The sequence below is a fragment of the Mustela lutreola genome, chromosome 11 (assembly GCF_030435805.1).
Source record: "Mustela lutreola isolate mMusLut2 chromosome 11, mMusLut2.pri, whole genome shotgun sequence".
NCBI lineage: Eukaryota > Metazoa > Chordata > Mammalia > Carnivora > Mustelidae > Mustela > Mustela lutreola.
Window position 1 is genome coordinate 73,404,566 of NC_081300.1, and position 14,771 is coordinate 73,419,336.

The 14,771-nt window shown below is 51.8% G+C and overlaps 1 protein-coding gene across 1 annotated transcript in view; it reads right to left on the reverse strand.

The window, feature by feature from the left end:
- The window catches only part of MYO18B (myosin XVIIIB), a 250,714-nt gene that overhangs the window by 198,824 nt on the left and 37,119 nt on the right, over positions 1–14,771 (reverse strand). The window contains exon 12 of the mRNA XM_059139951.1: positions 13,299–13,443. Within this exon, the coding sequence (XP_058995934.1) occupies positions 13,299–13,443 (145 nt within the window). The remainder of the gene's footprint in view (positions 1–13,298; positions 13,444–14,771) is intronic.

Sequence of the window (14,771 nt, forward strand, 5' to 3'; positions counted from 1 at the left end):
TTTTGGAAAAAGAAGTCTCAGCAGACAAATCACCTGGGGCAGCATCAGATTAAACCAAGGGAAATGGGGCTGCATTCTCGTGGGACTGAACCTGGAGTATGCCAGTGGGTATGGGGAATTTACAAGAGAAGAGGGCATGGGTAGGAGTCTCCTGAGCTAGTATGATCAAGAGGATGGAGGGAAAAAACAGACATGGCATCTTTGGAGTGGTGGGAACCATGGAAAGGAGCAGGAGGCTGGACATCCAAAGACAGATTCAGACTGGCTGTGAGATTTTGAGTACAACATGTCCTCTCTCTCCGAGCATCAGTTTCCACATCTGTGAAATGGATGACTCCTCTCCCAGAGGGTTGTTTGAAGGATAAAATGAGACACTAGAAGTGAAGCTGGCTGAGAATGTCCCCAACACCGGTGATCTGAGCAGGGTAGGGGGAAGGCATGACAGGTCAATTACTCTGGAGAATGCTAGGAGCAAAGGCCCAGGGATGGGGCCAGCAGCATGTGCCTGAGTGCCTGCCTGAGCCACACAGCCAGTGAGACAGAAGCCAGGACCCAGCCAAATGCTTTCTCTACAGTCAAGTGTCCCTCAGCAAGACAGGAAGAACGGGTCACTCCACCTATCACACTGTCCCCTCTGGAGCTGCTTCCTGGGGCCCCAGGAAAGCCCAAGAACAGCTGGTGCTTCCCCAGTGCTCACCCCATGTCCAGCCCGGTGCTGAGTAAGCACATGATCTCACCAATGCCCCAGCCACATGAAGAGCTCTCCTTACAATCTGCATTTATTGATGATGCCACAGACTACTCCACATCACGTGGCCTAAAGAATGTAAGGAAGGCTTTAAGAATGGAACTCCTCGGCCCCAAACTGGGTTGCTCCCCTCCCCAAATCCACCACCTTAGATAACTTACTTGACTTCTCCAAGCCTCCAGGGACTCATCCATAAAATGGGTATAACCTCCCATACAGAGCTATAAAGATCTAATGGAATAACCAGCACATAAATCATGTCCGGCAGAGAGCGGATTCTCAATAAAGAGCTATAGTGAACAAGTCCGTAGGGTGGTCACGACTGTATCCGCGCTATTGATGCACACCTTACAGGAATGGTGAGTCTGGGCATGCGCAATGGAGCCATAGCGATCTTCTCCCCCCCCCTCCACCCCAACCCCGCCCCAGTCCCAGCCCCAACCCCCACTTCCCACGCCCCACCCCCAGCTCCGCCCCAACAACAGGTTAGTAGGTTCTCCGGTGATCAAGGCTTAAAGAGAGCCCAGAGAGCATCTGGTCTAACCCCTGAAGCAAGTCCTTCCCCTCTCTGAGCCTCAGTTTCTGAATCTGTAAAATGGGGCAATAGCACGCACTCCATGAAATGGCTGAGATGGCCAAAGCTCTTACAGTCGTGCCTCGGACATCCTAAGCCAGAGATAAGCATCAGCTGCCCTGTTATTATTTACGGGAAACAGAGGCTAAGAAGGGTGGCGCCGGGGGGGGGGGGGGGGGGGGGGGGGGGGGGAGACAGGCGTTGGCAGGGCCATCCGCAGGCGAGTGGCTCGGCCTCTGTGAAACCTGGTTGTCCAGGTGTTCCAGCCTCCCCACTCTGGCCACCCCAGGCATGGGGCCACCAGCGAGCAGAGCCTTGTAGCCGTGGCCACTTCAGGGTTTTGCTGGGCTTTTTAAAACTATAATTGTTTACATCCCTGAGCAGCCATTTCAGCTTAATGAATGAATTCAATATGCTCCAAAAAACGTGGAATAAATCCTCGCCTGTGGCCCAGAATAGGCCCGGCTGCACCAGCTGTCAGGCAAGGAGCCAAGGCACCAGCAGGGGCGAGGCTGAAAAGGAGGGTCTGTGCCTGCACAAAGGCAGGCGGGCAGGCGGGACTGGCCCAGGGCGGGGACAAGCCTGGGGGATGCTAGGTCCAAGGGCAGATCAGTGCAAGTTCTAGGTTGTAGGGCCCAGTAGCCTCTTAATCAGAGCCCTATGTCAACCCAGCTTCACCCCTTTGGTTGGTACCTTGCAGGTGGGAACACAGAGGTCCCAGGCTTTGCTTGAGCCACTGCACCTTGACTGGGTGACATTCTTCTGTCTGGAGCACCCTCCCTACTTTCTTCTCAGTTTTGGAGATTTAGCTCAAGGTCCCCTAGGAGAGTGGACCCTTTGGATGGGGCTATCCACTTTGAACTTAGTGTTTCCTGCCCACCGTGTTCTCTGAGTATCTTCTGTGCACTTGTCTGGGTCCGTCTCCCTCAATCAGACTAAAATTTTGTCTTGGAACATGAGGGTGGTGTCGCAGGGCAGCCAAGGCGTTGAGGAGAAGACAGGAAAGGAGGAGAAGAGGAGGAAGATGGAAGGAGGAGAGGAGGAAGGGCTGAGCGAAAGGAACTCAGAAATGACCCAGGAACCCAGACACTGGGATTTGGGACCTGTCTCTCCCACAACCTCACTGTGTGACCTTGCGCAAGGCCCTATCCCTCTCTGATCCTCCATCCCTGCCTGACCCAAAAGGGGCTGACACAATTGGAGCCCCGTCTAGGCAGCTGGGTCTCTGTCCTCACGGGGTGTTCACAGATCAGGCAGGTGGGACGCCCTCCCTGGCTACTGTCAGGGTGGACCCAGGCTATGAGTGGCCGAGCTTACCATCTGAGGCCCTCTGCAGGGAGGAAACATAAGGGTCCAGACTGCAGCTGTCCTGCTCCTCCTGACTCAGTGACTTAATGTCCCTTTGCCCAGATCCTGAAGAAATGAACAGCCCTGGTCTCCTGCCACCTGGGGCCCAGATGCCAACCAGAATCAGTGCTCCCGGGGAAAATACAGAGGGAGTGCATGGACACTGAGCTCAGGTGTGCAGCTTGTCTCCTTAGGAGCAGGAGGCAGGGGAGCTGTGGCCCAGGCAGAGAGAAGCCACCGCCAGGGGCGGGGAGCCAGGGCAGGGTGCAGGAACTGCAGATGGGGGGTCCTGGCTGGTGCTGCCCGGAGCCTGATGTACTTCATCTGCGGAAACAGAAGTGAGTATTCACGAGCAGAGAGGGGACAAGAGTGGTGGACAGAGGAAGTGTCCCCAGAGTGGAGTCAGTAGGTCCTTTGAGAAATGTCAAGCCTTCCGCTGCCCTCAAGGGACACAGGGCCCAGCAGACAGAAGGTCCGGCTTTGTGCAACTTAGAGCTGTGTGACCCTGAGCTAGTGACTTCACCTCTCAGAGCCTTGACTTCCCCACCTACAAATGGAAAGGAAAACAGAAGTGCCTATGCCACAGGCTCGAGAGGGTTCCATGAGCCAACCTGGGTAGCATCCAGGGGATGTGAACTGGGCCGAGTGCATCCAAAAGTCAAGCCTTGAACACACCCTTCCATCTGGCAATTCTGTGTCCAGGAGACCATGCTTCCAAAATGCTCGCTCCCAGGCACCAGCTCTGCCTATGACCATGTCCAGTGCGGTGCTGTCTAGAACTCCAACACTGAGAAAGCTACCTGAACGGCCCATAGGAGGGCAGCTACACCTATGGAGAACTCCCTCCCCATAACGGGCAGGTCTCTGCAGTCAACAAAGAGAAGCAAGGACTTCCCGATGACCCAGATGCCGGTTCCCACCACTGCAGACTGGGCTGTGGTCGGAGGAGACCCACGGGACTGCATGTTCCTGCCCCAACCTCCCGTGAGTCTGCCGTAACTTTGAATCAAAAAGTTCCAGAGAAGAAACAAACAGAAAGAGACCTTGGCCTGTGAGGGCAGCGAACTGCCCTATATGACACCATCGCAGTGGGACATGGCATTATACCTTTGTCACAGCCCAGAGCAGGCACAACGGCACTCATGAGTCCGAATGGAAACTCTGGCCTTGAACTAATAACGCCAGGTCTGTCTAGGTACATCCATTGTAATTAACATCCCCTTTGCACCATGACAAATGATCCCTTTAAGGGCAGAGGGACCCTTTCTCCTCTCTGTTCTTTGGCATGGTTTCCACTTCTCATAGGAAGACAACTTTATGGTGGGATGTTCTTGATGGTTTATAAACCCAAACCAGTAAAGTGCTTTGGGTTGATGGGATCGTGTATTGACTCCCACCGGCCTTCTGCAAGCGGGGTCTGGTGCTAGCGTGGTGAGCCTCTGACCCCCTCCTCCTATCCTTGGATGCACGGCTCTGGCTGCTGGATATCAGAGTGTCCCAGCAGAAGGCGGGGGAGTGGGGCCCTCCATCATGACTACTATTGTCTCTCTTTCCTGTGTCTCCCCCACCCCGGCCAGGGCTCCCCGAGTTATGACCCCATTCATTCCGGGGCTGACATCTTTATTAGAGCAGGCAGGGAACCTGCCATCTGATTGGCAACCTCCCTTCATCATCTTATTACGACACCCCTCCTCAGGTTATATATTAGCTTGGCAGTGTCATATATTAGGCAGAAGGGTCAGCAGCAAGTGGACTGGCAAATTTAGTGAAAAAATAATAAATTAAACCTCCCATTGGCCTTCAGAGGAAAAGGAAAGCAAAGCAATGGGGCCGTCCAGGCAGGCATCACTCATCCTGGAGCGACTGGGGATTCTGAACATGATTGTCGCTTTTGTGAAGTAATGAGGGACAGCAGGCGGAGTGACAGTCTTGGGCTTTCTAGGGAGAGGGCTCATCATCTCTTATGGCGACGGGACCACAGCAATACTGAAAGGAGAGTCCGCATCAGCCTTGCGAACTCCAGATTTGCTGGGGAACCCACCAACTCCTCCTCATCTGGGAGTGAACAGACTCTCCATTAATAATCATACTAGCATTAATAACCATGATGATTGAGTTTCACGTATTCAGATTAAGTGATGGGAGCCTCATAAGAACCCTAGGAGGAAAGCACTATTATTATTCCCAATTTACAGATGAGGACACTGAGTCTCAGAGGTCAAGGGAATGGCCGAGATCACGCAGGAAAATGGATTGAACACGGATCAGCCTGGTCCCAGGACCCACACCTTTAGCCTCCATTCTGAGCTCTCCAAGCTTGATCTTGCTTAACGGGGTAACTTTCCAGATGCAGGAACAGGGAGTGGAGACTGGACAGAGACATGAATAGCAATTAGATGGAGCTGAGGAGGAGCTCTTAGGAGAGAGGTGAACGTAATTAAAGTAGGGAACAGAAGTGTCTTCTTGCCACCTCAGCAGGGAGCTAGGAAGCCTTGAGCTGTGGGATTCTACAGGCTCTATGATATCCTAACTCCCAACAGCCAGAACTTACCACATTCCCGGCACTGGGCTCAGCCCTGGACATACAGCATCTCCATCCATCTATATGGTGGACCTGTGAGGTCAATGCTCTTTTCAGTCCCATTGTACAGGTCAGAAAACTGAGCCTCAGAAAGCTAGTGACTTGCTCAAAGCCACTGTGGCACACTGACCGCAACCCTATCTCCCTGCCTACACATTCTAGAAACTTGCGGCTGCCCATCTCCCAGGGTGGCGCCTGGCTCCCCTGGCCCTTGAAGCTGTCAAAGGCTTATCACTCATAGAACATGGCAGAAGGGACACTGCATAATATCTGAGGCCAGCTTGGAAAAGGGGATACAGCTTCCAGGCTGCTCGCTAGGAACTTGCACTTGAAGTCGCTGTGCCAAGAGGAAGCCCAAACGAGCCTATGTGGGAAGACTGGAAACTCGCACAGGAGAGGGAGATGCCTAGCTAGTCCCCACCTCCTCCAAGCCCCTGCTCCTTCCCTGCCAGCCACCATGAGATGGCAGCCTCAGGACTGACCTCAAGCCAGAGCCACCAGCTGAACCCTTCCAAATGGCAGACCCACCAGAGCCTCGGGAGATAGTGAAGTGCTTGTGCATAAGGCATGGGGCTTGGGGCTGACTTGTTACACAGCACAGTAACCTGGCCAGCCCCCAATAGAGCAAGAGATGGAGTCCTTGCTTTGATGTGAGCCCACCTGCTCTGAGCACTGCCCTTGCACTGCCCTTGGCCCTCAGGAACTTCTGCTGAGCCATGGAGAGAGCACTGGACTGTGAGTCCACACCTGGATTCTGGTTCAGAACATGCTGTTCATTAGCCCAGATGGCTCATTGCACACCCTTGGCGAGGAGCATCCTCTTAAAGGCTCGTGTCCTTCATCCACCAAAGGGGCTCTCACCTACCACCCAGCCCACCTTGAGGGCCAGCTTTAATGCCAGCGGAGACCGCCGAGCAACCAAGATACTTAGCACAGAGAAGGAAGTCCCAGCTCGCTGAATGCTTCCCATGTGCCACACACCCACAGACCCAGAAGCTGAGACCAGAGAGGGGATATCACTCTGCACAAGTTAAATCCCATAGCCAGGAGGTGGGGAGGCCTGGATTCAAAGCCAGGGCCCTGCTTCTCCCTTTCCCCTCTCTCTGTCCTTATCAAGTGAGCTCCAGAGAGCATCCATTTGCTGCCACACGAAGCCCACAGGCACTGGCTAATTGTTGTATGGGCTACTTTTTGCCAAAGGAAAGAAACAGGAGGTTGGATGAATGGTTTCCTGATGGCTCCTGAGGGATGGCCCAGGCCGAGAGCCTCGGTTAACGGCAAACCAACCATGATGTCGAATCACCCACGGTTTTCTGCCTGCCAGGTGGAGCCAGCCCCCAAGCGTCCTCCCGCTGCCTACCCAAGGGACCATTCTGGGACAGCAAGTCTGAGAGACAGAAGGGAGGCAGAGATGCTGTGCAGAGCGGGGGAGATCCGCAGTCCCTCTTCCCCCAGAAGATGCATCTCCTAAGACCCAACAGCCAGCTGGGGCTGACCTCTGCAAAGAAGTCACTTGATAATGAACCAAGCAAGCCAGGAGCTACCTTGCCTGTCCATGGGAGGTGGCCCAGAGTCAGGCCATTATTAGCACTGCCACCTCGAGGGAGCCCCCAGACAGCTCTAGACCATCCTTTCCCCCTCCTCCCCTCCCCTCCTCCTCCCTCCTCTGAGGCTTAGGCAGGTTCCATAACTTGGCCAAGGTCACACCTCACTGATAAAAGGCTAAGCTGAAATCCAAATCAGAACTGGCTGATGGCAAAACTCCCGTGTCCTTTCCCCTCCACATCCTGGGGGAAGGCAAGCCTCTGACTTCCAGGCTGTCCAGGGCATAGCTGATGACAGGGGAGTCCCCAGCTCCCCTCCACAACCCCCTAGGCAGCCAGCCCCTTGGGATAAAGGCCACGGCAGAGGCCAACAGGACCACGAAGGGGGTGGGGGAGAGGCATGATGGGAGAGCTCTGCAGGAGATCAGGGGGCCCGAGGGGGCCTGAGGCGACTTCAGGAAGAACAGGATATGATCCTCCCCACAAAGGAGGAGGCTCAGGGCAGCCCCGAGGGTGATGCCAGGCGTGTGTGATGTAGGTGCTGAAGGCTCAAACAAACCAGAAGCCATGAGCACACTGGGACCCCACGGTGATCTGAGGGCCTGGGGCCCCGTCAGCCTGAGACCATCCACACGTGCTCAGTGACCTTTCATGCGGCCACCAGGTCTGGGGGCTGTAGCACGGGCTTGGCCCCTGGGATAAATACACCTTTGGTCTTTGTCCCCAGTCACTGGCACACGACTCCTAAGACCCTTGGCATCTCTGAAGGGAGAAGGGTCTTTTGCACACTAATGAATGGCTGGGGTTTGGTTGGGGTGGGGGTGGGGGGGGGTTCTCCATAGCTTCAGGACAAGAGCTGGTCATCAGGAAGACCAAGGCATGATTAGAAATTTAGAACTTTAAGCCTTGACCCTGGACCTCCGAGGAGGGGAGAGGGGCTAGAGGCTGAGTAATCAATCATCAGTAGCCAAAGACTTCATCAATCATGCCTAAATAATAAAACCGCCGTAAAACCCCTAAACTAACACATTGAGGAGCTGGGGGTGGGGGAAAGCGTGTAGGGGAGGGGAGCCCCTCCCCCATGCCTTGCCCATTTGGCTGTTCCTGCTTTGTATCCTTTATAATAAAGAGATACGTGTAAGTAAAGGGCCTTCCAGGGCTCTGTGAGCTTCTCTGGCAAATTATTAAATCTGAGGGGGTGGTGGGAGGTCCCCAACTTTATAGCAGGTCGGTCAGAAGTACAGATGGCCCAAATATATGGTCCGGGTCTGAGGTCAGGCAGGCCTATGGGACTAAGCCCTTAACCTATGGGGTCTGCACAGACTCCAGCATCTGCATTGAATTCGATTGAATCGTAGGACACCCCATTGATGTCTGGAGAATCAGAGTATCAGCTGGCCTAAGGAAAACCCCACACATTTGGTGTCAGAAGCAATTCAGAGAGTCTTGCTGAGAAAGTGACCCCATCAGCCCTCTGGGAGCCTGTGACAGAGACAGCAGTGCACGGGGCAGGAGAGGCAGGACATGTGGTCCCCGAGTTTGGGCCCAGAGCTTGGACAGACCTGGGTCCAAATGCCACCTCTGACTTTAGTGGTGTACACGGGGGGATCGGGACAAAGCTCTAGCCAGCCTCAGTTTCCCCATCTGTAAGATGGGTATCGTAATGGACCTCTCTCTTCCCAGGCTGTTATTCTAAGGTGGCAGTGACCCTGTCTAGAAGCTCTCAGCCCAGAGCCTAGAAAAAACAAATCGGTTCTGCATTAGCAGATGACCCTCACAGCCCATTGCAAAGGTGAGGAAGGCAGAGGGAGATTTGCAGGAGACCGGCCGGCTGAGCCTCCAAGCCTTGCCCTGGAACATACTCACTGTGCAATGTCTCTTTCTCTGAGAAAAAAGAGTTCTTCTCTGAGAAAAACTCTTTGTCTGAGTCTCTGTTCTTTACTCCATTAGAGGGAGAGGCATGACGATGAACACTTCTAGGCCCACACTTCACGAGCCAAGTCCTGTGCCCACACTTTTGGGCACCAACTCAATCCTGACAATGAGCCCGTGAGCCGGGGGCCGCTATTGACTCCATTTTACAGAGCGAAAACTGAGGCTTGGGGAGCACCCAGCAGGCTGATTCTGACTCCTGCCAGCGGCGCTGTTGGTCCTCACCAGATTTCCGCATGAATAGGGTCTAATCAAGAGGCACGATCGAGGTAGCCGTGCTTCTGAAACGGCCAAACACTAAACTGATATTCGTGGTGGCTGTTGTCATTGCCCTAACAGTTCAAAAACCCCAAGTCCGGTTATGAGCCCTAAAATGTCCCCACAGGGACTGATACCGGTTTTTAAAAAATAAGATCAGGGCTCTCAAAATAAGGAAGCCAGGCGCCCTGGGAGGAGATCATCATTTTAGTGGAAAAAAAAAAAAAAAAACCCTGATTAATGGAAATGATTCTTAATATATTTCAAAATGATCTGTTATGACACAAAGCAAAGACATTTATATATGACTTTGAAATTCTTAATAGCTGATTTTAGAGCAACCTATTATGAAATCTTCCGAACAGAATATATAGTAAGTAAATCATCGGGCAGCCCTCCCAGGCAGACTGATGGCAGCTCCTCTTAAAATAATTTATAAGGTGGGGAGGGGTGGGGGGAGGCTGGAAGAAATTATTGCCATAATCATGTATTAATAAAATATTTATATGTGTGACTTTCCCTTTTTATCGTTACAGACAGCTCCAGGTATGGGCCAGGTCCCTGAGCCCACATCAGAGGGGGCGTCCCACATGCCCCAAGGGGAGAAACCCTATGGACAAATTCCTCTTGTGACCGGTCAGTGGGCCAGGGGACTCTGTTAGCCTCTGCTTTGTGGCATTGGAGATTGACAGGGGAAACCGGAAGGCGGGTCCCACCCATCTGCAGGCCTTGCCAAGTGCTGGGGTGGGGGAGGGGGGTATTCTGTGTCAGCTCAGTGCATCAAAAAGGCAACCCACTGGGCCACCTGAGGAGAGCCACCTACACTGGCATGAATAACAAAATCCTAGACTCATCTTCTACGGAAGGATAGCCTTGAACCAGCCGCTACTGATGACCAAGCCAGCATCCCTTGCCTGGTCCATCCCAGAGCTGCCATCCTGTAGATGTCCCTGGTCTGGCACTGTGGATCCTTCTCCATGCCTCTCTGCTGTTTCTGTCTACAGGCACGCACTCAGCTCGAGCGTGGGACAGATAGGAAGTGCGGGTGTTAATGTCTCCAAGAAGAAATCTTCAACCAGAGAAGCAAGAAGTGGTGGGTAAATATCCCGGCTCCCTTGTCTCCTGGGTAATGCAACTGGGAACCATGTTTCTCAGAGTCACCCCGAGGTCCCCAGTGGAACTGGATTCTGACTACCCAAGGGTGATGCACTCACTAAAGTATCTCCTGCCTTCCCTTCCCTGACTCCCTCCCGTACTGCTGATACCCTCCCAGAAGGACATGTGCACCCACATCTTTGTCTCGGGGTCTGCTTAAGAGGACCCAGTCCAGGTCAGCCTCCTCTCCCATATTCCATTTGATCTTCCCACCAGCTGCATTCTGTGCGCATTGAAAGAGGGTTCCACCGAAGCTCAGACTATTCTGATATTCAATCCCAGTTCATTGCACCAAGAGCCTCAGCTTTCCCTTCTGTAAAATAGGATTGCTTCCTTCAACTCATCCCGAGCCCACGGATGTCCCGACTCTGAACCTTCAGGGCTTTCCTGCTCTGATCTCTGCATTCCCACCCTCTACTCAGTCAATGCACAAAGCTAGCTGATGGTCCCGGTTAGAAAGCCTCATGTCTGCTAATAAGATGATAAATTCACAAGAAGGCACCCCTTTGTCACAGCTCCTCATATCCCTCCCTCTGCTGGGTCTGGGCACAAAGTGGATGTTGGCCCTTTTTGGGGATGGGGATGTGTTATGAGCTGAATTATGTCCTCCCCAAATCCATATGTTAAAATACTAAGGCCTAGGACTTCAAATTGTGACTGTATTCATTGATTGAGGCTTTAACATGATAATTAAGGTAAAATGAGGTCCCTGGCGTGAGCCCTAATCCAATGCGACCGGTGTCCTAATCAGAAGAGGAGATCGGGGCAGAGGTGCCAACGCGAGTGGAGGGCCAGTCACTGCGGGAGGGTGACCTCTGCAGCTCAGGACAGAGGCCTCAGGAGAAACCAACCTGCTGGCAGCTTGACCTGGAACTTCCAGCCCCAGGACTGTCAGAAAACAAATTCGCCAGATTAAGAACCTCGAATCTGGCTCAATGGCAGAATGTCACATCTGATAAAACTATGACCAGAGACAGAGGTGACTTGATTAAGGCCACACATCAAGTCAGAGGTAGGGCCAGATTCCTAATATCCTCTCTCTGCCATGGTTGGGTCCAAGGGAGATGGGCACTTTGGAGGCATGAAGCTCCCCAGTAGCTGTGATCTTCCATGGGGATGGTGTAGGATAGGGATTGGCCAGCTTCTTCTGTAAAGGGCTATATAATAGTAATTATCTGAGCTTTGCAGGCAACACCATCCTTCTCTCAAATCCTCAACTTTTCCATTGTGGCAAGAACATAGCCATAGACATGTAGATGAAGGGGTATGACCGTGTTCTGATGAAACTTTAATTTATGGATCCTATAATCTGAATAACATAAAATTTTCACACATCCCCAACTATTACAGATAGAAAGATAGGTAAATAGATAGATACTCATCTAATTGAAATAACTACTTTTAGATTATGGCTATCCAAAAGCAGACAGTGGACTAGATTTAGCCCCATAAACCATAGTTGGCCGACCCTTCCTGGAGACAAAGCCAATTACAGGGGTAGAGATTTTACTAGATCATTAAGAGCTCTGCAGGGAAAGAAAGGCAGCTCAGGTTGGAGATGCAGCCATGTTCTCACACCATGGTGTGTCTGACTCACATTGGTCTTGGTGACAAGGGAGCTGAGAGTGAGACACTAGAGTCCCATGAGCAAAATCGTAGTGATGCCCCAGCACCCAATGTGTTGAGCGTGGCCCACAACTCATTTTTGGAAAGGCAGGTGGCATTTGATTTTTCACCTTTGCGTCAAGCATGTATGTCCCTGGTTTGGGCCACTGGGACGATCCCTACCTTACTTATTTCTGACTCAGCTTAACTTCTAGAAATTTCCAAAATCAAATCGGTGGACCAGTATATGCAGCTCACATGTATGAGAATCAAAAGAATGAAGCCCAAGTCTCAGGAGGGTGGGGATGGCTAGAATGATGTGCCAGCCTATTCCAGAAGTCTGTTGCCCACAGATAAATGACCCAGAATGTCAGCCAGAGTCAGCACACAGCCCCAGAGGACAGACCTCAATTCACATGCTTTCATTCAACAAGTAAATCCCAACTCTGGGCCCCAGGGAAGTCACTCCCTACTAGAAAGAGCTAGACAAAAACACAATCACAATACAAGTCACCATGACTCTCATGAAGGCAAGAACAACACTGCTCTTGATCCTCACTGTCTCCCCAGGACCCTTTACAGTGCTGAAAGACACCAGATAAATTGGTAAGGGAAGTGAGGAGCCTTGAATGCCAGGTCAAGGAATTTTACCTGAGTTAGCAGGCAAGGGAGAGCCTCGGGAGGATTCTAAACAGGGGAATGGAAAATAGGCCTATGTTTTTTAGAAAAGAACCCAAAGATCACAATGAAGATAGACCGAGGGAGGAAAGTAGACATTAACAATGAGACTACTGCAATTGTCCAAGCAAAAGAAGAAGAAGAAGAAGAAAAAAAAAAAAGACTGGCAAAGAGTAAGAATAGAGAAACAAGGACAGAAATGCTGTCACAGAGATCCTCTACAGGGCAAGGTGAATAATGGTCTGCTAGGGAGGGGTGAGGGCAAGAGGAAAGACCTGAACAACTTGGAAAACCAAGCTGAAGTAGGGATGATCAGTAAATAGATGATTCAGGGCAGGGAGCAGACTCAGGAGGAGAAGGATGGCTGGGTGAGCTTCAGCACATAAGGTGGAGAAGCATCTCCAAAATGCCTAGGTAGAAACACAGCACCCTTCTTGCTTAGACTCAGCTATCTCTCAGGTGTTCTAGAGTTTCTTTGCTCAATGCAGTGGCCGCTAGTTACATATGACTATTTAAATTCATGTTAATGAAAATGTAATGCGATGAAACATTCCAGCCCTCAGTTGCATTAGCTGCATGTCAGGGGCTCAATAGCCACAGGCAGCTCAGGGTTGGTTCTGGACTGCACAGCTGGAGAACATCTCCATCACCACAGAAAGTTCTAGAAAGAACAATGCTGGTCTACGAGGTTTCCTTGGAAAACCTAGCCCCATTTCCATCTCACCGTGCCTGGTCCCACAGTCTCCCAGAGTACAGTCCTAGAGACACAAAGATGACAGATGGGTCCTGTCCCACCTCATGGAGTGAAGGGCCTTGTCAGGCGCCTGCCAACACAGACAGCTGGCGGCGCAGGTGAGCTCGGCAGGAAGCACGTACCTTTGCAGGCCCCCGCTGCGCCGAGGTGGTAGATGGCTGCCAACACCCGCCAAATGGCTCGCTGCTCACCCTCCGAGATGTCCAGCGTCTCCATGGCGCAGCGGAGCTGGGCAAAGGCAGCCTCCGCCTTCTGCTTGTCTTCAGGCTGAGGAAGGAAGGGAGAGAGGAAGAGGCCATGAGGGTAGAGAAAAGGCGAAGCTCCAACTCAGGGCTCGCAGTTGGGGGAACATGTGATTGCTTTATTAGCACAGTAAATCACCCACAATTAGGCTGTGCCAAAATGACACTCAGGGCTCCGAATGCAGAGAAAGTTCTAGAAATTGCTTCTATCTGACTTTGGAGTGCACTGTCATTTTTATTCATCCATGTGTTCGTTCGGGAGATGTTTTGTTGTTTGGGGTTCTGCTTGGTACTGGGCTCTGAGGATGCAAAGCCGAAGAGAGCCCAGGACTTGACTTGGAAGGCTTCTCAAGGGAGCAGTGAAAGGAGACCTAACTGGGGTCCGGGCAGCGATGGAATCTCTGAGGCAGGAAGGCGCTGATGAATCCCACCCAAAAGCGTCATAGAGATAGTCACAGAAGGCAAAACAAACCTGAGATTGAATTTGGAAGGTGACTAGGCATCACTGACCAATTTAATGCAGTAAGTCCCAACAAGCAGAGGGAATGACAGGACACAACATGGGAGCCTCTGAGTGCGGGCACAGAAGGAGGTATTTTTGGAGGTGGGACTGACAGAGAAGAGAGAGAGCTCGAGAAGCTGGTAGATGCCAGTTGGGAAGTTCTCACCCATGACATTAAGGGCATGGGCTTTAAATTCCAGCCCCAACTGGCCCCCATCTGCACTCCCGCACCTGTGGCAGACATCAGTAATCGATCAAGAGCCCGCAGCAAGCCAGTGGGTCCCCGATTCTTCTCAGGACACCACTCCTTGCAGCCGACACCAACAGATCTGTCTCAGCAACTGAAGTGGAAACCGTTTGCTATCCCCAGTACAAGTGATGGGAAACTGCCCAAGATTTTTAAGCAGGAGGAAAGAGAAAGTGACATGATCAGATGTTTATGGGTTGTAGGGTGTTGTTTTTTTCTTTTTCAGATTTATGATCCCAATTATGTTTGATTGAATATTAAAATTAGTCTGAAACTCCTGCACACACCATCTGGCCAAGGAGACTCAGCCCAGAAACCTGCTGGGCTGTGAGGAAGTGAGCTGGGGACAAGAATTCTTTTGTCACTAATCCACCCGCAGATAATGAGGAACTGATTTGCACTTGGTCCTTTTACAGAATGTGGGCGAGGAACGGTCGGCTGTTAAAGCTGGCAGGTCCTTGAAGTTTGTGTAATCCAATGCCCAGAGAGGGGAGAACACTGGCCCAAGGTCACACAGCAAATGAGTATCAGAAGATGCAGAGCTAGAATCAGGCTTGTCTGATTTTCAGTCCAGGCCGCTTGTCTCCTCCATTCAAGCCACTTC